General features: G+C 52.4%; 6 protein-coding genes across 6 annotated transcripts; 4 read left to right on the forward strand and 2 right to left on the reverse strand.

Moving 5' to 3' along the window:
- Positions 1-940: 940 nt before the first annotated feature.
- CLUP02_03475 (uncharacterized protein) lies at positions 941-1323 on the forward strand (the record flags this gene model as incomplete). The annotated part of the gene is made up of 3 exons (XM_049282495.1): positions 941-954; positions 1016-1058; positions 1114-1323. The coding sequence occupies 3 exons, from the start codon at positions 941-943 to the stop codon at positions 1321-1323; spliced, it is 267 nt and encodes an 88-aa protein (XP_049139638.1).
- A 27-nt stretch (positions 1324-1350) lies between these two features.
- On the reverse strand, positions 1351-2488 carry CLUP02_03476 (uncharacterized protein; the record flags this gene model as incomplete). The annotated part of the gene is made up of 3 exons (XM_049282496.1): positions 1351-1526; positions 1583-2281; positions 2356-2488. 3 exons carry the CDS (start codon positions 2486-2488, stop codon positions 1351-1353), a joined length of 1008 nt encoding a protein of 335 aa, XP_049139639.1.
- Positions 2489-4378: 1890 nt separating this feature from the next.
- On the forward strand, positions 4379-6127 carry CLUP02_03477 (uncharacterized protein; the record flags this gene model as incomplete). The annotated part of the gene is made up of 2 exons (XM_049282497.1): positions 4379-4397; positions 4923-6127. The coding sequence occupies 2 exons, from the start codon at positions 4379-4381 to the stop codon at positions 6125-6127; spliced, it is 1224 nt and encodes a 407-aa protein (XP_049139640.1).
- Positions 6128-11092: 4965 nt separating this feature from the next.
- On the forward strand, positions 11093-15515 carry CLUP02_03478 (uncharacterized protein; the record flags this gene model as incomplete). The annotated part of the gene is made up of 8 exons (XM_049282498.1): positions 11093-11152; positions 11292-12017; positions 12307-13081; positions 13675-13803; positions 14110-14241; positions 14303-14827; positions 14880-15056; positions 15115-15515. 8 exons carry the CDS (start codon positions 11093-11095, stop codon positions 15513-15515), a joined length of 2925 nt encoding a protein of 974 aa, XP_049139641.1.
- Positions 15516-16511: 996 nt separating this feature from the next.
- On the forward strand, positions 16512-17597 carry CLUP02_03479 (uncharacterized protein; the record flags this gene model as incomplete). The annotated part of the gene is made up of 1 exon (XM_049282499.1): positions 16512-17597. The coding sequence occupies one exon, from the start codon at positions 16512-16514 to the stop codon at positions 17595-17597; it is 1086 nt and encodes a 361-aa protein (XP_049139642.1).
- Positions 17598-17775: 178 nt separating this feature from the next.
- CLUP02_03480 (RING finger domain-containing protein) lies at positions 17776-18948 on the reverse strand (the record flags this gene model as incomplete). Its single annotated transcript, XM_049282500.1, has 3 exons — positions 17776-18282; positions 18344-18873; positions 18939-18948. 3 exons carry the CDS (start codon positions 18946-18948, stop codon positions 17776-17778), a joined length of 1047 nt encoding a protein of 348 aa, XP_049139643.1.
- Positions 18949-19580: the final 632 nt, after the last annotated feature.

Consider the following 19580-nt stretch of genomic DNA (forward strand, 5'->3'; position numbering starts at 1 on the left):
GCAGTTCCGGCATGAGCAGAGGCCTTCGACAGGTTTGGACGTTCCACGCGTCGAGGGAATACTCGAGGCGCACCAGGTGTTCATTAACACCATGAGCCCGAGCACTTCGAGGCGGTCCGCCATGGTGACAAAATATCAGAGCTTGGGTTAGGTGCCAACTACGGATGAGGTGGCCCTGATCTCAGATTCAGAGCTTCGTCACCATGTGAGCGCAGAGGACTCAAGTCACCATAGTGGCCCTGTAGCCGTTGGATGATACCTTCGACGGCATAGTGCCGAATGGAGACATGTGTTCCATGCAGAAGAGGAGGGATGAGGTCGGCTGCTCCTTATCCAGAAGGGATCGACTGATATGTTGAGATTGAACAATATATAACGACGTGGGTTTAAGAAGCCCACTGCTTCTGCATTTTGGTCGACGGGTTCCCATCAATACCATAGCAAGGACGCTGTTGGAAAAGCACGACTTGAATCGAACATGGTCAACATGTACGCGAGCCGGCAGGAAAAATGAACGACATGAAGGAAACTGACATTTGGGAATGAAAGCCAATCCAAAAAAAAAAAACCCCCCCGGAAAAATGAAGAAGAAAAAGAAAAAAAAGAAAAAAAGCTCAGACGGCGTCTGGTGAAGCGTGAACGTGAGAGTAATCTTTGTATACGGTTTTCTGGGACGAAATGTGTCGAGCTGGAAAATACTTCACTGGCATCATGAGATGTAAGCAGATGTGGGAATTGGGCGTAGAACTCGAGCCAGACGGCCGGTTTGCCCATCAAACCCCTTATTGGGTCGTGACCTTTTTCTATAATATCAATCAGAAAAGACTCTGAGAATCGTTTATCGAGATCCATCTTCAATCTGTCGGCATGCCATAATCATATGTGCTCTTGAACTGCGTAACCATGCAATGCGCCTTATTAGAGCAAGCCTTCTTTGATGATGTCAATATTGGCGTTCACTAATGCCATGAGAGTAATACTTTTAGTGTCGGGTGTATTTGTGGGGAAGCTGAAGGAACAATAATGTGGGAGGCCAGGAGTCACGCATGATGAGAGCCGTGAGAAGCATGCAACGGCTTGTTTGGCCTGTGTACGTGCAACAGATTCTCTCAGGAGATGCCTGTCCACCTCCAGATTACCGGTTGGGACAGCATGGCTTTAGTATCAAAATTGAGCAGTAAGGTTTCTCTCATTCACACAGAATGGCTGTTTTACGGTCATTTCATTAACTTTATCGTTCGGTACTGCAAGTCATTAAACAGCCGTCATGATCGTGTTACGGCGCTGGTGCTAAAAATCGTTGGTGATACAAAATGGACATGATTAAAGAGAAGTCGCCACATCCATCTCCTAGTGACGGTGAAGCTTGGCCTTGATCTTGTCCTTGAGACTTTCCTTCTCCTTCTCCGTGCCAGTGCCGGTACTGGAGCTGTGAGATTCGCTCGTCTTATCACTGGTTTTGTCGGCGCCGGACTTTGCAGACGCCTTGGCTGCCGCATGGGCGGGATCCTTCTCATCCAGGAGGCCTGACAAACTGTTAGTTGACACTGTGACCACCTTTGATCAATAGATCTAAACTTACGGTCTGCCTCGCGACCGGCGCCAGGCTTCGTCGCATCAAAATCGCCGCCATCAGCAGCCAATCCGGTAGCCTTTACGAGCTTCTCGCCCGTACCCTCCTCGCCGTGGCTGGCATTAGGATCCTCCTCCTTCTTGCCTTCGGTGTCCGTCTTGGACTCCTCACCTCCGATGAGACCACCCTTCGAGGATCCCTTGACATTGCCAGCATCACCCCCGCGCTCCTTGGCGACGGCTTCCAGGGGTCTCGGGCCTGGGCCGTCAAGCTTATCACCGCCAGCAGTCGGACCGGACGCACTGTTGTTGACATCTTGTCCCTTGGGCGCCGGATCGGTGGCCGGGTCACTGGGAGCGCGCGTCTCAGTCTTGCCTGCGGCGCTGTCGGCCGAGGGGACATCGTTGGGTGATGTGTGCTTGAGCTCAGGCTTGCCGATCTCTTCCTTGTGCTTTGGGGACAGCTCCTCTGTCGTCTTGTGCGTCGTGGATTCCTCGGTAGCACGCGACCTATCGGCCAAGCTGTGCTCGTTTCCAGTCTCGGTACCAGTCGTTCCAGTCGTACCAGTCGTGCCAGCCGACGGGGTGCTTGTGGTAGGGGCAGTGGTAGTAGACAGCCCAGTGGTTGTGGTTGCTGTTGACCCAGTCGCCGGCTCAGAGGTGTGGGCATCAGCCACGTTGGCCTTCTTCTCCTTGTTCAAGGGGTCTTCTGCTTAGAAGTAAGAATTGGATATATATGAAACCAGGCTCTAGAGCTTCAATCTCTCCATGGTGATAACATACCGATATTGCCAGCGTCATACGGTTCACCCTGGCTAGTGTTGCCCTTGACACCAGAGACAGGCTCTTGGTTAGCTTCGTTCGTTCCCCAGATGGCCTTGCTCGCCGCGCCCGCGATGTTGTTGATTGTCTCCATATTGATCGGTGGGTACTCTGTGTTGACGTGAAAGTCTTTGTGATTTGTAGTTTGCGCAATTGCTTGAAGATGTAGTCCTCAGTGGTCTGGAGACTATGGCCGATTGGTTATTTGTTTGTTTTCTAGATGTAAGTGAATACTCCAGGAAGGCGGGGTGATACTGGGCAAAGAGGTGTCTTATAAGGCAAACGTGGGAGGCCTCGAATAGCAAGTAGGTAGCCTGCAGGTCTGACGTCTTTTGGGCCTCGCTTCTCCCCGCCTGCCTCCGATAGCAAACACATCACAATGGCATACCTGGACGGCTGGGGTGGACAGGCAACGGACGGGATGGCCAGGTACGGGGTAGGCAAGTACTTCTCTGCCCTCCAGAGGGCAAGAGACAACGAACGTAACTAACGGGTACGACGGCTCGAGACAGAAACAGATATATCTTGGCCTTGAATTTTCCAACTATCCCATCCTGCTGGACTCGCTAGCGGCACACATATGCCTCGCAGTCAATGGTTTGCCCAAAGTGACGCGGAAGAATAGGAATGAGGGGTCTGACGCAGCTAATGCCATTGTTATCCAGGCATGTACATCCTAGCAGCCACACCTTGGTTCTTGCGTGGGAGGTATCTCTGCCGCACGTAAGAAACGAGGAAGAAGAAAAGGTGGCTTGGACATGGCCAAAGCAAGGCAAGGCAAGGCACGACAGGTTAGAACAGATGCAAATGAGCTCATCTGCGACGTTGGATTGGCTGGTAGTAGCCCAGCACGGAGAGACTAGACGAGATCACGTCAAAGCTGGCGCAAACGGACGAGCTGCGGTGGCTCCCGATGTGGCACATGTAGGGAAGGCCAGCCAACGAGCGGGCCTGGAACTAATGGGTTGATTTGCAGAGGTCGTCATCTTGCCCACCAATTTGCCAAGTCAACACTGTGTTGCCTGCATCTACCTTAGTTTAACGGGGAAGGTAAAGGGCGGGATCTAGCGATCAGCAGCTGGCGGGGTTGACGAGCCTGGGATGCAGAGGAAGCTATGACGTTGAGCGCGGTTGGAAGTGCAGTCACGGGAAATACAGGCCGGGCGGGAAGCAACAAAAGGTGCGATTACGTCACTGCCCCGGGCTATTTTGATCTCGGAAGGTGCCCACGAATACCCGCTTGCAATGTACCACTCCAGAGGTCTCGACCTTTGAACCTCTGGCGCAATCTCGCCCGCAGATGAACATTTCAGTATCAATTGGAGACATCTACAATAGTTAACAATGATCTTGCAGCATAATGAGAGCATCGGTTGAGGAGGGGAAGGTAAGCTTTGAATAGCACGCACTGGCAGCAAAGGTAATCCACCTTACCCACCAATTTGAGGTCCCGGACACGCCATCCTGCAAAATGCCCCATACTCTCAAGCCTTGGCCGTCAAGATGTTCCTGAAAATGCGCATGTCACTGCTTGTAATATGCGACGGTAAAGCTGTCTCGCCAGGACACTAAAAGGCCGTAGCTCCTCCTTTCACATGCAAGCCAAGTCGGGACGCCGATAAGCTAGAAGTCGAGATGAAGAAATGGACCAAAAAAAATGGCCAATGGTCCTTGTTCGCACACCATGGCGTCCCAGAAAGAAGCGCGGGGCCTCATGTTTGAATCATCCCTTGTGAAGCTACACCAACGTCGTATGGGTAAGGTAGTCTGTAGCTAAGATTCCGCCATAACCGACCTCAACAAAATGCGACGGACTAATCCGGGCCGAAGGGGCCGCGATTCCCGTCTACTTCGGAGCCTCCTCCGGAATCACAACACCAGAGAATAAAGAAGGAAGAAAGGTAGTGAGATCGAGTAGCGAGGGTGTCACCTGCTGGATCTCTGCCGCCGAGTGGGTGGGGGAAACGTCCTCTGTCTGTCTGAAATGGGAGGACCTGCCATCGGTCGGAAATGTCCCTCGTGCAGCCATTCGTTCAAGTAACTGGTCCAACGCCCTTTCTCTCAACAAGCTAAAGTGGCTGAGGTAAGCGTATCACTGGTCACGCTGACGCTGCGCCGCCCGGCATGTCATCCGTTGGTGCTCCCTCTCGAAGATATCTACCGTTATCTACTGCAACTTTTAGACTACAAGTTCTGTTTGTGCCTCTCATTGCGAACTGCAACTCGTGCAATAACTCGAATGAATGGAGTCGTATTCACACATCAAAGTCCGCCCTGGCGTGCGGTGATCTAGCATCAGCTACCTTTCTGTCTTGCCACGAACTCCAACATGCTTCTCTCAACACCTACCATTCTTGGGTTATGCTGGCTGGCGGGAGCTAGACTCACATCCGCAGTGCCACAAGTCTTATCTCTCGAAGACCATCCCAGAGACCAATATGTACTGCTGTCTTCCGACAAAGGCATGCCTCCCGAATCCCTTACAGTTGCCGTAGCTTCACAGACGGTCTAATGAGACTTTTCCATAGTGCGCTCAACTGATTACTTCAAGCACTCGCTATGGAGCGACCGTCGACAGTCCCAACAGCCGCCTGGTTTTGTTGCGTTCGGTGACTCCTATAGTGCCGGTATCGGCACCGGCGTTGATGGCGTCGAGGACGAATGCAGGCTGGGATCCCACGCATACCCAGTCTTGATCTTCACCGACCTGGCTGAAAGCCAAGCCCCAGGAACAGCAACCTTTCAGTTCCTGTCATGTACCGGGTCGACCACCAGCAATGTTCTATCAGGTGGCGATCACAGCCAGGTTGACAAGTTCAACAAGTCGATCAATGCTGACTTTGCGGTGCTTTCAATCGGAGGCAACGACCTTGGCTTTTTCTCCGTGATGAATGCTTGCATATTCCGCTTTTACAGCTTCAACTCTGGCAGTTGCGAGACAGCACTGCAGTTCGTGACCGATCAGATCGAGAGTTCGGATTTTGCACAGCGGCTAGAGATGGTCATCATGGAGATACTGGACACAGTGCAGTGGGAGAAGCGGCCGTGGTTCATCATTACCGTGACCGGCTATGCTCGGTTCTTCAGCGTGGAAACTGATGAGTGCGACAATTGTACCCTCGGTGTCTGGTGGCAGGGACCAAAGCTCAAGAGGGATGTACGCCAGAGGATGAACGACATGGTCGTGGCAGTCAACGAGAAACTGAGGAGTTCTATCGATGCCGTCAATTCGAGGTTTACGACTCCAAAGGTTCTGTTCGTCGATTATGACGCCAAGTTCGAAGGCCATCGTTTCTGCGAACCAGGCGTTATGGAACCAGCGTACAACAGGACAGAGACTTGGTTCTTTCTCGTCGGAGGTAAAGACAACAACCCAAATGTAACGGATCCGACGCCGGCCCCGAATGCTACAACAGTGGGCATCGAGTATGGTGCGAGTAGCAAGACCTTGTCTCCGTTGTCACCGCTCGCGGACCCGGAGACGTGCCTGGGCCCGGCTGAAAGATCAGGAGATTGGGGCCTGCTGGCTCTTTGTTACATGGCAAGGGCTAAACGCGACTATCCATCGCTGGAATTTACCGCGGAGGATGTCATGATTCAGAATTCCATGTGGTATGTCCCAACGTATTATGGGAAAACCTTCCATCCAGTAAGCTTTCGTTCCCCCAGTTTGACAGCTCGTCCTGAAACTGCAGCTGACAAAACTTACAGAGGAGCCTCGGTCACGAGGTGATTAGAGATGAAATCTACAGGTCCTGGTCGCAATTAGATACAGTGAGATAGAAATCAAGGGCATCAGCGTGCGGACTGCCGCCTAAACAGGACATGCGCGAAAAGAGCAGATGAATGGAGGGCAAACCCTCTTCTTGTCCATCAGATGCCAGGTAATACCGCTCGCTAGGCTTCATACAAGCAACCAAGAGACCGCTCTGCGGGGGAATATACGGTTAACTCAATGTCGATCATTTCGACTTCATCCCTACCCTTGGATATTATACCCATTTTTCATAGGGACAAGAACATCGCAGTATACGCAGATGCAGGGCCACGTCTGCTTCTCGCCGGAGCCGAGTCGGGGAGATTGTCTACTCTGGATCGCGGGTTACACCGAAGTTCCACACAACTGCTTCAGAGAGAGACCAGGGCCCATGCTGCAGGGGAAGGTGGGACATTGGCCCCTTTTGGGTGAGTGATGCACCCGTTTGGCGGGGTTGTTCTCTTGGCCCGGAGAAACTTTCGGTAAGATGAATAGAATGCCTTGACAGATGCTGTCTTCTTTTCATACTCTAGTTAAGTGACCTGTAAGCGTGGCAAGAGGGTCGATGTCTGGGGTTTGAGGCGAGTGAAATCGAAGTTGATGTACACTCTTTGGGAGACTTAGGAAGTTTGGACGGGTAGACGGAGGAGCCTCCGAAAAGTGTCTTACGGCCCATCCATTACAAAACCAGACAGCCCAATAAACAAACAACGACTCCTAGAGAAAAGTGGATGCGTCCAGGATCGTGGAGTACAACAACAGTGTTACTCCGCTCCACCTCAACCATTTTGGATCGACTGACTGATGCCATTCCGACCTCTCGTCCATCTAATGTCGCCCCGAACATCGCCCCGGAGCCAATTTATCAACCGTGAGATGACCCATCCTGGGCCCAGCTGACGGCTATCGTACACCTAAAGTCTCCGGTCAAAGCAACTAACCTGGCCACATTGTATGGCACTATTATGGCCTATAATCCAAGTAGGATTACAACAAGAATCCGGCCATGCGGATGGGTAAAGGGGGGGGAGGACTCGCGGCAGGCAAACCATGCCTGTGACACACAGCTAGGCTGTATGAGTGATGTTGACGGAGCTTACGGAGTAGGTATGTATGGTTTCTTTTGGTTCCATTGTCTCTCTGCACTGCATGCCAAAGTCTGGAACGGTCCTACACTTTACCCAACTCAGAGCTGAGCCGTATCGGGGTCTCGGGTCTCCGCATTTGAGCTTCATTATTAATAATTTCACACTTTTGCCACATAATACATCTCTATGTACGGCTGCAGATGAGCATCCTAGACAGTACCGAGTCTGGAATAACGGCCGTTGATGATTCCAAACTAACCCTGTCAAGAGTTCGCCAGTAGCGGTGATCCGTAACCACCAGCCGGGTACCGCCAGATCGGCTTGCAAGTAGCCTTCAACCTCTAATGTACTTGACGATGAGCGGTGTCTTCACTTTGAGGCAAATATGGCAAAGAGCCTGCCACTCTCCTAGCCTGAGGCTCTAAGCTATACCAAACGAAATTCTAAAGAGAGCAACTTATCAAGGTTCCGTTCAGTACATCGTCACCATTTTGAATATTGGAATATAGAGCCAACAAGCAGGACTCCGTTCTATTGAGATGCACACTGTAGTAACCAGCGATGAACTTGGAATTGTAGACATGCAGACACATGCACACAGGCACACAGGGTATTACGGGATATCCGTAGATACGGGTGATTGGTTTGTGTTACATGCCTACTGTACGGGCCTGCATGTTGCACGCAGCACCACCCAACCTTTGGCCGTGACAGCATACTGGTGCAGCACATCCCCGATGCGCGGACAGCGGGTTCGACCTTCTCGGCGGGCTATTTCGCGCCGTAGGGGAGGGATGCCGATGGGCGAGCCGGGGTTCACAAGAGGGACCCTTATGATTGATCGAGATTGGGCCGTTCATCTTGATAACCCACTTCCTGACGGGAAACAGAGAACTGCCCGGGCAGCACAGGCAGTAATTCTTGGGAATAAACTGCCTCGCGGTGGCACACACCGTATGTAGCCGTACCTTGTACCTGGTTAAAATGCTTGGTCTCAGATGTGAAGATAGGTATGGAGTAGTCACTTACGGCTATTTGAGTGTGCTAGAATCTAAATAGCAGCCATCGTCAGCACGGCCACTCGTTCTATAAGTAGTGCTTTGTTGATGGGCCTACCGATCACCTTCAAAACTTTATCCAGATGTTATGGTACAGCACCTCACTTATTTGATGAAGGAGACCATTGCCGCATGGCACCGACTAGAGCCCAAAGTCACGGCCCCCGAGACGCGGCTTGACCGGGGAAACGTTTCCTACACCAGCGCTACTCGAATACAGGTAAGCACGCAAGGTAATGGCTGCCGTCTGTCACGGTTTCACTTGTAATGCAGCAAGATCTGCGTCGTCTTGATTGGAAGCACCAGAGGGGCCACGCTAGGAACTTGCCGCTGGCACCTCACGCACGTTTTACATGGTGATCCAGCGAGGGGGCACGGAACCTTGTGCTGTATGCAGGAGTGTACCTACTCCGTACGGATATGTCCAGCGGCGTCTTCGTTTTCACCTGCCTAGAGTGGGTGAGTGTCACATATCTTGGCCCTCTTGGAAAGAGTCAGATAGAGGAAAAAGCATGGAGCGTGCTTGCGTACCCCCAGAAGCTTGGTGGTGCTGATGCCGAGTGTTGAGCTCATCACTTGCAGGTGTCTGGGCTGCATGGCTGTCCGTTGCACGCTGAAGACTAGAATGTCCGTATGTTGATCGAGTCTGCAGTATGGATACTAGGTGGGAGATGTTGAGCACAAAAGAATCTGCCTACTCTTCCAGTAGAAATCACCACAAGATCTAGGCTCCTCCAAGCTGAATCTAACGTGGCATACCTTGGGCTACGGGCACCTGCGTCAGATATTCAGGTCGATGGCCCGAGTCCCACGTCATCGACGTCAAAACGGACAATGCCCAAGCTTATCCTACCTTATGCGCAGGAGGCGACGTGAAGGGCAGTGCTCTGTTGCTCACAACGGTGGCCCATGACCCAGAAGCAAAAGTTGATGGCTATCCATACCTATTCTACAGTAAGACGACGGTGAGAGAATCTAACACCTTACTGCAAGCCGCCTGTGACCGACCTTTCGGAAACTTTACACAGCCCTTCTATGGAAGTACCTTACTAGGGTTATGGCATATCACTACCTTCCTTATGTGCCTCATGAATACATCACACAGCAGGTCGGTGGCTCAAGCGAACTTTCCCTGTACGGCATTTTAGAGGCCCAGTTGCTAAGCAAAGCAGCATGGGGTCCTACCAAAGTACCGAACACGAATGCTCACTGACCAGTCACAATGGTTTGGAGTCCTTGGGATCGGGCGACAAGGGCAAAGACTGGGGCGGGATTCGATGACAGATCCCGCTGCACTCTCCCGGAGCTTTCTACCTACCAAGTCCGAGCTACTTGGTACAGGCGGATACACTAGGTGCTGCCACGCTGCCACGCTGCCACGCTGCGTCTGAAAGTGCGAAGTGTGCGAAGTGTGCGAAGTAGCGAAGGTTCGGTCTCCAAGTCTCCAACATCACTCTAGGGGAGTCCAGTCTCAATCCCCCTTCCTCACTCAGCCTCTCCCACCGGCCACCGATCGACAAGTCGACAGGTACCTATTCGTACGTCCATTGTTTAATTATCAATTAACTTTGCTTAGGCACCTTGCTTCATGTTGTCTTGCCGCACAGCCTTTGCCTCGTACAGTCCCAGCAAGCGTGCTAGTGCAAAGCTCTGACGTCTGCGGACCGGTCCCCCCAGGCCCCCCCCCCCCAGTGTTGGGTCTGCTGTTGGAGCAGCATAACTCGCCCTGTGCTAGGTATCCCAAAGGTACGGATACTTGGGTCTGCGTTGCTTTGCTTTGCTTGGCCTAGCACTAGGTACCGTACAGTTCCAGTACGGATACGCGTCTCTACACAGTAGTGTACGAACATTTACAATACTTCCCTTCCTCACTGATAACGTACATCTCATCCTACCTTCGCCTTCCTCTCATTTGTCCACTCGCATTGCCCTTCTCGTACCTTGCCTCAATTCCCCTCCTGTTTATGGCCATCAATCCAACCCACTTACCCTCTATCAGCCTGGTCAATCACAATCTGGAAGGGCTAGTCACGGAGCCGGAAAACAAGACAGTCTAAAAAGCCTAGAACTCAGACTCAAGCCTTGCATCCGCCCTGCCTTACAGGCTTCATGAGCATTGACGATTCAGCTGCTTTGTCCCACCCCGGCCCTAGTGTCATTTGGATCCGCGACGGGAGCTTCCAAGCCTGCGTCGCCTGCGTTCCCCTCTCTCACTGAACTCAACTAACGCCTTTCATCCCGCATACGTAGGGCTCAAAAGGCTCAGTAGTACCTACCTTACGGATAGTGTTGACCCTCTTATCTGTTCTCCCCTTCATCTTCTGCTGCTCGTGCTCCGCGCGAACTTAGTACAAGGTTGGGACAGCTCCAAAAAACCTCCACTTAGCAATTCCCCCCAGACCCTTACTACTAGACGTACCGGCCGTCCTTCTTTCCTAGAAGACTTGTCGCAGTCCCATCTATCCATCCTTTCCTCTCGCCTCGTTTACCACCTGCAGTTCGCAGCCTTTTATTTCTCGATTGTCGTGCACATCTGGAAGACGCCGGTTCACTGACCGTTCTTGTCGAGCTCCTACGGCATCTCGCCCGTCCTGATTCTCTGCCCGCGGGGTTGAGGAAGCGGGATTCGGATGGCATCACGCTGTGTTTCGAACGACTCGTGATGGACCAAGTACTCCGGCGCCCAAATCCCCTGCTTGCATCTCTTTCGCCGAACAACTAAAGCCAACAACACAACCTGTTATCTGATCCCGCGGTTTTACCAGGTCTAGGTTATCCAAGAATCCATCTCAAGAATGGTCTACTGCGGCAAAGCCTCTCAGGGCTGTCAAAACTGCCGAACCCGTCGCATTAAGGTGTGTAGTACTGATCCCCTCAACCCTCGAAGAGCGGCTCTTCTGAAGAAGGCCCTGGTTTGGACAATTCACCCCTCAACTTCGTTGCTGGATAAAATTGACCAACATGGAATCGTGGTTGACAAAATTCCCCTTATAGTGCGATAAAGTGAAACCCGAATGTTCACAATGCATCCGCGTGGGCAAGAAATGCCCCGGGTATCGAGACCAACTTTCGCTCATGTTCCGCGATGAAAGCACCAAGGTCATCAAAAAAGCACACGCTCAGTGGGGAGTTACCGATGGTGCTGAGAATGGTGCTGAGCGCGCATCGGCCTCGACAGCTCCGTCACCGCCTGCTTCTTCGCCCTCTTACAGCCGGAAGGGCTCGCCGAACAGCAAGAGGTCTGCATCAAGATCAGGAGCCGCGAACGTACCTTCGCCAGCCTCGAGCTCGGCATCCTTTTCCGCCTCGCCTTCGTCAACGTACCGTTCTGCGGGCTCTTCATCACCACCAACGCTCCCGGCTGTCAAGGAAGAACACAACCGCGAGTCCAGCCCTCCGACACTCCAGATAGGATCTACCCTCGAGGAACAGGGCGTGCAGTTCTACGTCAACAGGTATTTGATAGGGCATCCTGATGAACCCAAAAACGGCCAAGACTTGAACACAGAGGGTTGGATATGGCATCCAGCAGTACAGGACGTCATGTGCGCCGTAGGCCTTGCTGGCCTGCACAACCTGACTGGCAATGCCAAAATGATGTCGACTGCGCGAGAGAAGTATGGTTCAGCACTACGACATACCGGGAAGCTGATCCGGCCTCCCCATACACCGAGCATAGATGTGACAATGAGGGCCGTGGTGGCCCTCGCCATGTTTGAGGTTCGCCCCCCAACTCTCTGCTGCAACTATGGTTACGCGTCTTTGATTGTTGCTGTTGTTCGTGTTGGCTGACCTGGTTTCTTGCTCGTACAGGTTGTGAAAGGGACCCATCATTCCACAAGCACCGTCCATGCCCATGTTATGGGCGGAGCTGCGCTGATGAGAAGCTGGTGCCCTATGCCCAGTGCACCTTTTGCAGGCTTCAGGGCCTTATTGCAGCTGTGCTACTCAATGGTAGAGACCGCTCCTCCTGGTCTGGATTGTTTCGTAGAACTGACGCTTTCTGTAGTTCATACCTCTACACGTTGCTGGCATGCCCATGCCACCGGACTTTTACGACTGGGTTTCTTATGGTTCGCAACTCCAGCTGCCCATAGACCGACCGTCGACCGACCTAGCGGTTCTGATCGCTCGATTTGTCGAAACCTCGTCAATTATTCACAATCATGTCATCAGCGACGGAAAACCAAAGACGGCCAGCGTTATTCAGCAGCTTCTGGATCTTGATCAAGATTTGGCCTCGTGGGAGAATGGACTGGAAGGAGATTGGATATACCGCACCATTCACGCCACCCATCTCCCTCCTCAGGCAGTGTTCCAGTGCGAATACCACAAATACCACGACGTCTGGACTGCTCGAATCTGGAATTACTACCGATGGTGCCGGATTCTGGTCAACCAGAATTTGCTGGATCTGACCAATAAGAATCCTGTGTCCAGTTTGTCGCTGGTATCAGCGGCTGCGCGGGACGAGTTTCTGAACGTGATCCGACATTTGGCGAGGGATATACTTATTAGTGCACCAACACATTGGCGACACCCGGCCCTAGACGGACCGGCTCAGATAACAGTGGAAAGTCCCGGCGGAGGAGGAGCTGGATCAGCAGGACTACCGGCATTGCTATTCCACCTCAAAGTGGCGGGTTGCGCTCCTGGAGTGCCCAAAGATTACTGGGAATGGGCGTTGGGAATCATCCAAACAATTTGGGGCGACATGGGAATGTTGCACGCACGATCGATGATGGAAGCCATGCGAGCGCATGAAGACACGGTGCTGAGAACTGGTGCAGCTGGGATATTGGCAGATGATTGGTAGACGGGGCCATGGGACGGAAAAGGGAAACGGCGTAACGGAGTTGAGGAAACCAGGATGTTTTTTTGGTCTTGAAAGTTTAGCAAAGGTCCGGAGCAGCGGCCAGCTATGGCTGGGTGATACCATCGGTTTTGGAGTAGGGCTTCATTCCTCCCGGCATGAAAAATGGTACGGCAAGTTTAAGGAAGTTCTGGCGTGAGGTATATCCGAAGCAAGTTCGTGAGGGCAGACCATGCGTCAAGATGAGTTGCAACGGTTCCTGGTGGGATGGTTGCGGCATAGCCACTAATTTGCAATGCTACCTTATGGGCCCGAGGCGTTTGAAGATATCTCCAATCCATTCTGTCAGTGGCATCCTCTACGATACATTCATCAAATAGTAACTAAGAGGACCAGAGAAGGATTTGCGCGTCTAAAAGTGACGAACGCTGTTCCGGAATCTGATATTTGAGCAGTGCGGATTACGATACTCACAGTCTGTTAGCACGGTATGTTGGGGAGATGGCCTACGAGCTCTTGCATGTGGAGGCCCCAGGCTCCCACGCGTGACCTCCACTGGGACAGCCCCCGTCCTCCTACCTCACCCAACCAAAGGCGACCCGACGACGACATTCAACGGCTACGATAAGGCCCAGGGCGCGACGCATCGCAATTATTTCATCAACCATCATATCGCCTGCTATCCGATGAGACGTTCGAAATTTTTTTGAAGTCTTCTGCCATGAAGTGACGCTCACGGGCAGAGTTTCATCGCCGGACATTGATATCCCGCGTCTCCGTCGCCAAAGTGGCCCGTCGCCACACACCACGACCCATAGAGACCCCTCCATCGCGATCGTATCGCACTCCGCCGTCATCACTACATCGAACCACCTCATCAGGCGAAACAGCCTACAAACACGATGGCCGCCGTTTCCGACTCCAAGAAGAGTAATGCGCCCGCATCCTCGTACTCTTGCCCAGCTCTGACGGTACACTAACCACAACTTGCGCATACAGACGACGAGCAGACGATCAAGGTCGCATCGAAGAAGGACCCCAAGAATAAGCCCGACGGCCCTATTAAGCTCAAGAAACCCGCTCCCAAGTACAATAAGCCTGGAAATTGGAGGGAAGGAAGCATTGTGGAAGGTGAGTCGACTGAATCGCGTAACGGATACGAGGCTTGGAGACTGACCGATGTGAGCACCAGAAGACAAGAAATCAAAGAAGGATGATTCCGCATCGATATCTGTCGCTTCTCCCGGACCCGTCGTTAATCCCCTCGATGATATCGCGCGCGAAGCCTTTGCGACTGGCCGGCCGCTGGAGGACACGCCCGACCTACAACAATGCAAGCATTGCAAGAAGAGCATCCTTAAAACAGCCGCCAAGGCCCACATCGCCGCGTGTCTCAAGCTGAAGAAGGAGAAGGCCCAGAGGAAAAAGGAGGCGAGAGAGGCCCGCGAGCGCGCCAAGGAAGCTGCACGTGAAGAGGAAGCCAGGAAGGCAGACGAAGATCCCGATGGCAAAGGCGATGATGACAGCGACGGCGATGAAGACGGCGGCGACGGCAAAAAGGCTACCGGCAACAAAACTGCAAAGAAGACGGGAGGTAAGAAAACCGACGGTGATACCGGCAAGGGCAAGAAGCGCAAAGCAGACGGAGACGCGGAGAAAGGGCCTAAGCAGAAAAAGAAGAAGGAAGAACCGAAGCCGAAGGCCCCCAAGCCAAAAGGTATGAACCGTTGTCTCATTGGGATTCTCACCTGGTTTCTGACTATGTACAGGTCCCGTGGATGTCGAACGCCAGTGTGGTGTTCTGTTGCCCAACGGGCAGCCTTGCGCCAGATCTCTTACGTGCAAGAGCCATAGCATGGGCGCAAAACGTGCCGTTGCGGGCAGATCTCTTCCCTACGACATGCTTCTGGCGGCGTACCAGAAGAAGAACCAGGCCAAACAGCAGAGTACGTGGCTCCCTGAACACGTTTTAAAGACAATGCCACTGACAACATATCATTATAGAGGCTGCTCTCGACGCCAATGCCCCACTAGAGGACGAAGATGAAGCCAACGCCGGGCCGGTTGACTCGGATGAAGAGACGGCTGCTGTCATGAGTGCGCTGGCGCACTGGAATCCGCAACCTGTGGTGCCGCAGCCAGTCCTCATTCCAATTAAGAGGCAGTACCAGCTAGCTCGACTTCACGAGCAGCTACAAATGGCGACGAACGGTGGAAGAACAAACATATTTAAAGTCAACGGTTTTGGGGCGCAGAGGCTTCCCCAAGGTCATCCAGGACTCAACGACACGGAGGACGCGCCTGGCGAGCTTGACGACGTGAACTTTGGAGGCGCCCGCAGGTCTTCCAGCTTCAGCATGCAAAGCCATCCTCAACGACGGCCGTCTGTAACAAGCAGAGGATAGTGTAGTGCAGGCGTGGCTGCAGGAAAGAGGCCCACCTGTTGTGACTTTCTGATACTCTTGCCAGGCGGAGACGCCATTGGATTTTCTTCGTGGGAGAGGGTGGTCTCCTGCATTTTTAACTAAAAGGACGGGCGGCGTTATGATTTTAGGCGGTATACCATGTGGTCGCAGCTGGAAAGAAGTTGCTTCTCTCTTTCCCCTCATCCGTGTTTCTCAAATTGCCCATTAGGTTCTCTTTCAGCAGCGGCGTTTGGTGGGTTGTGCACTAGGGATCTCTCGCTGCTACTTGTGGAAAAGTAGCAGCGCATGTGTGTATATATTTATCTCTATATGAACGATGCGTTTCGGATGTAAGACGCAAAGGATGACAAGTCCAAGAAACTAGATCTCCTAGTTCTAGGTCATGAAAGCATGGGTAACAGTAATCAAGTTAAACCCCCCGTGTACCATGGCGTAAAAATGCCATCCGAACCCAAAGTCGCGAACCGTCGATTGTGAGGCACATGGTATTTCATACTTTACCTATAGAGCTGGGATTATACAAATGAGATGGCCGGTGGGTCTGTTGGTTTGCGCATCCAGAGCTACCCCCGTCTGCGCCGTCTGCGGATTAGCGCCGCTATAACACTTTCACGCGATGATGACGTCGTTATAGTCAGGCTAGTTTACCCCGGATTTTCGCCGTGACCGCAAGCACTATCGGCGCCGAGCTGACCTCGGTACCACACATCTGCCCCATAGGTTGACAGAAGGAAATGCCGTCGTCTTCGATCTTCATGCTCGTTGATCTCGCCCCCTTACCACTTACATTTAATACGTCCTAACTTGCATATCGGCTACACACGCTGAGGAGAACAACAAGGATCTACTGCAGCGCGCCAACCTACAGTATCTCTTACATCGACGCTTCTCTAGTTACTCCTACAAAACCTCTTATTCTCATAGTTGAATCCAATTGATTTGTCCTTTCAAGTCGTATAGCACTCCCACAAGACCATGGCGCCCGCAGGCGTCCTCGATGCCTTGGGCCACGCCCTCGCAGGCGCCCTTGGAACTGCCTTCTCGACAGCTGCAGTGTATCCCCTTGACCTTGTCACCACACGCCTCAAAGTCCAGCGGCAGCTGCGAAGCGAAGATGCGATCTCCGAAAAGGACCAGTACAAAGGCGTGGTGCAAGCCATGAGAGCCATCACGGCGAAAGAAGGCGGCATATCAGCCCTATACACGGGTCTCGCCCAGGACGTTTTCAAGTCCATCGCGGACTCGTTCCTCTTCTTTCTGTTTTATGAGTACTTTCGAGGCACGCGCCGGCACTCGCGTGGGAAACGACTGTCGGTCCTGGACGAGTTGGCCGTTGGCGCATTGGCAGGCGCCTGTGCAAGAGCCTGCACGACGCCAATTGCGAACGTGGTTGCGAGAAAACAGACATCAGCAATGATCGAAAGCAACGAGGAGGGCGGCGACGCATCGGTGTGGGAAATTCTCTCGTTAATTCGCGCAGAAAACGGCGTGGCTGGTCTTTGGGCCGGTTATTCCGCATCATTGCTGTTGACCATCAACCCTAGCATCACATTCTTCCTCAACAAAAAGCTGGGAAAGACTCTACTCCCGGACTCGGACGAAGCCTTGCACAACACGCACACTACATTCCTCCTCGCTGCTGCGAGCAAGTCTATTGCGACCATCATCAGTTACCCCATACAGACCGCAAAGGCCAGACTGCAGATGCGCGGTACTGCTTCGCCGCGGAGGAGCACCGATTCCCAAGAAAGACCTCGTGCTGAGGACCTCAGCAAGGAGCCTTCTAGTCCAGGTGCGCTGGCCAAAACGAAGGAGGCGCTCGATGATAGCGTGCTCGCCATTGTCTTGTCCATTGCCAGAACTGACGGAATAACGGCCTTGTACGCCGGGCTTCAGGGCGAGGTGCTCAAGAGCTTCTTCAGCCATGGCCTGACAATGGTATCCAAAGGCGTCATTCACACCTTCGTAATCCGCCTTGGTCTTCTATTGGTGTCCTTGTCACGGAGACAGTCGCGCGATATCAAGTTCCAGCACCTGAGACGAATTTTCCTCAGACTTTGATGAAATGACATCTGTTCATTTTCCCGTGGTTTCGAGGCTAAGACGGTTCGGCGCTGCGTGACTGTTTCTGAGAGAGCCTTCCAGAGCATACAAGACAGTCATGCCGATGAACAGCTTTTGGACGGTGCCTTTGCCAATTCACATGAACCGTGCTATGCAGGTCATGAGCACGACTGCATTAGCATTGGAAAGCGACGCCGCTTTTCTCAACTTTGCTTGCTCCCCGAGCAGAGAACCCAGTGCCCTCGGACCTGAGTTCTATCAGCCCGGCAAATTCCTGTTTAGGTTCCTTGTGCTTGCTATCTGGGCGGGCCGCAGGAAGCCTAGCATCGCACACATAGCATGCATTTTCTTGCGGTGTCATAAACTTCACAGCGCAATTGCGGCAAATGACGTGACCGCACTTTTCGGCCATAAGAGGTCGCGAGGCATTGCCGAGTGTCTTGACACAGGACGGGCAAATGCGCCGGCTGGAATTGGTCTTGGTGTCGAGCTCTTCTTTGAATTCGAGCGAAGTGAGACTCTTGAGTGAGAAGGAATGCCGAGACTCGTCTACCGAAGCCGGGCAAATGGGCGCCAGCTTAATCTTTTTGGGAGCGGCTGCCAAACCTTCCGCCATACGAGCTGCATTGGCATCTGGTGTTTGCCCTGGTGTCCAGAAGAACGGTATACTCTCCTTGGATGCCTAGAAAGAGTTAGCATGGCATAGCTGGGTAATCGGGGTCTAAGGGTAGATAGTAGCATACTTTCTCAGCTTTAATCAACTTTTTGGCCTTCGTGCGATCCTCCTTGGCAATTCTGTCCAACTCATCCTGGTCCAGCACAAACTTCCTCTTGGTGACCTGAATGTCTTTGGTAGTGTTGGGGTCGGCTCCCTCGATTTTGGTCGATAGACTGGATGATGAAGATGCCGTTGCCGCAGCCGACGGTTTCAGCCCTGCTTGGATACTCTCAAAATCTTTGACGGCACGTTCTTGGGCTTCAGCATCTTGTTGTGCCTGCGCCTCCAAGGTCGCCTGCTCATTCTTCTCCCGAAGTTTTTCTTCGCGCTTGATTTCCTTCTTCTGCGCGAGCAGATTGGCCACAGCGCACTCTCGACAGAAAATGTCGCCGTGACTACATGAGACTGGGTCCCTAGCCATCTCAAGGCAGAGGTAGCAAGAGCCAAAGGGGAGAAAAGAATCGCGAGACAAACGGGCTGAGGTGGATGCCCAGGCAGCCTTGGCCATATCACGCTCGTAAGAGGTGAAGACGCTACGCGACGTGTTTCTTTTGCCTATAGGTAGTCAGATCCACGAACAGATGCATATGAGGGGATGTACTTGAAGGTTGAGGGCTTACTGTGTGCCATGGTGTTGATTATGACAAGGAACTTGGCGAGACAGACAAATCTACTAAAGTTGAGCAAAATAGGAACCGTGGTATGAACGCTCTGTTAAATGATAACGTTGGATTCTCGATCTGGTTTAGTTGAAGGATGAGGTGGTGGATTGTGAAGAAGTCAAGCAGTTACCTCGTATTAAAGTAAGGTAACGAGATAGACGAGTGGGTAAGGAAGTTGAGACGGGCCAGGATACCATTGTCCAGGCAAAGCAGAAAGACATGTCAGAGTGACAGGGAACATGGCCCAGGCGTCGTGAGCCGTATTCGCGGTACTGAAATATACTTATGTACTTATCGAGCGCGTCTACCCTCTTAGCGAGATGAATGCTCTATAGCGACCCACTCTAATGTAAGGCAAAGACAGCTTTTTTCTCGATTCTCATCTTGGATTCCAATCGGCAGCCAAACTCGGAGTGCCAATGGCTGATACAATCTTCTTCTTACTGTTCATACACAGCGTGTGAATTTTTTGTCAATTACCTTTCCTAATCACGTGTTCGTCATTGGCCCGAAGAGGTGGATTTATGACGCGGTTGATTCGCTCCAATCACCGTGTCACCTACTGTCACCCAGTCACTTTCCTCCCTTTCACTCATTTCA

Source organism: Colletotrichum lupini, chromosome 2 (assembly GCF_023278565.1).
Source record: "Colletotrichum lupini chromosome 2, complete sequence".
In the NCBI taxonomy this organism is placed as follows: domain Eukaryota; kingdom Fungi; phylum Ascomycota; class Sordariomycetes; order Glomerellales; family Glomerellaceae; genus Colletotrichum; species Colletotrichum lupini.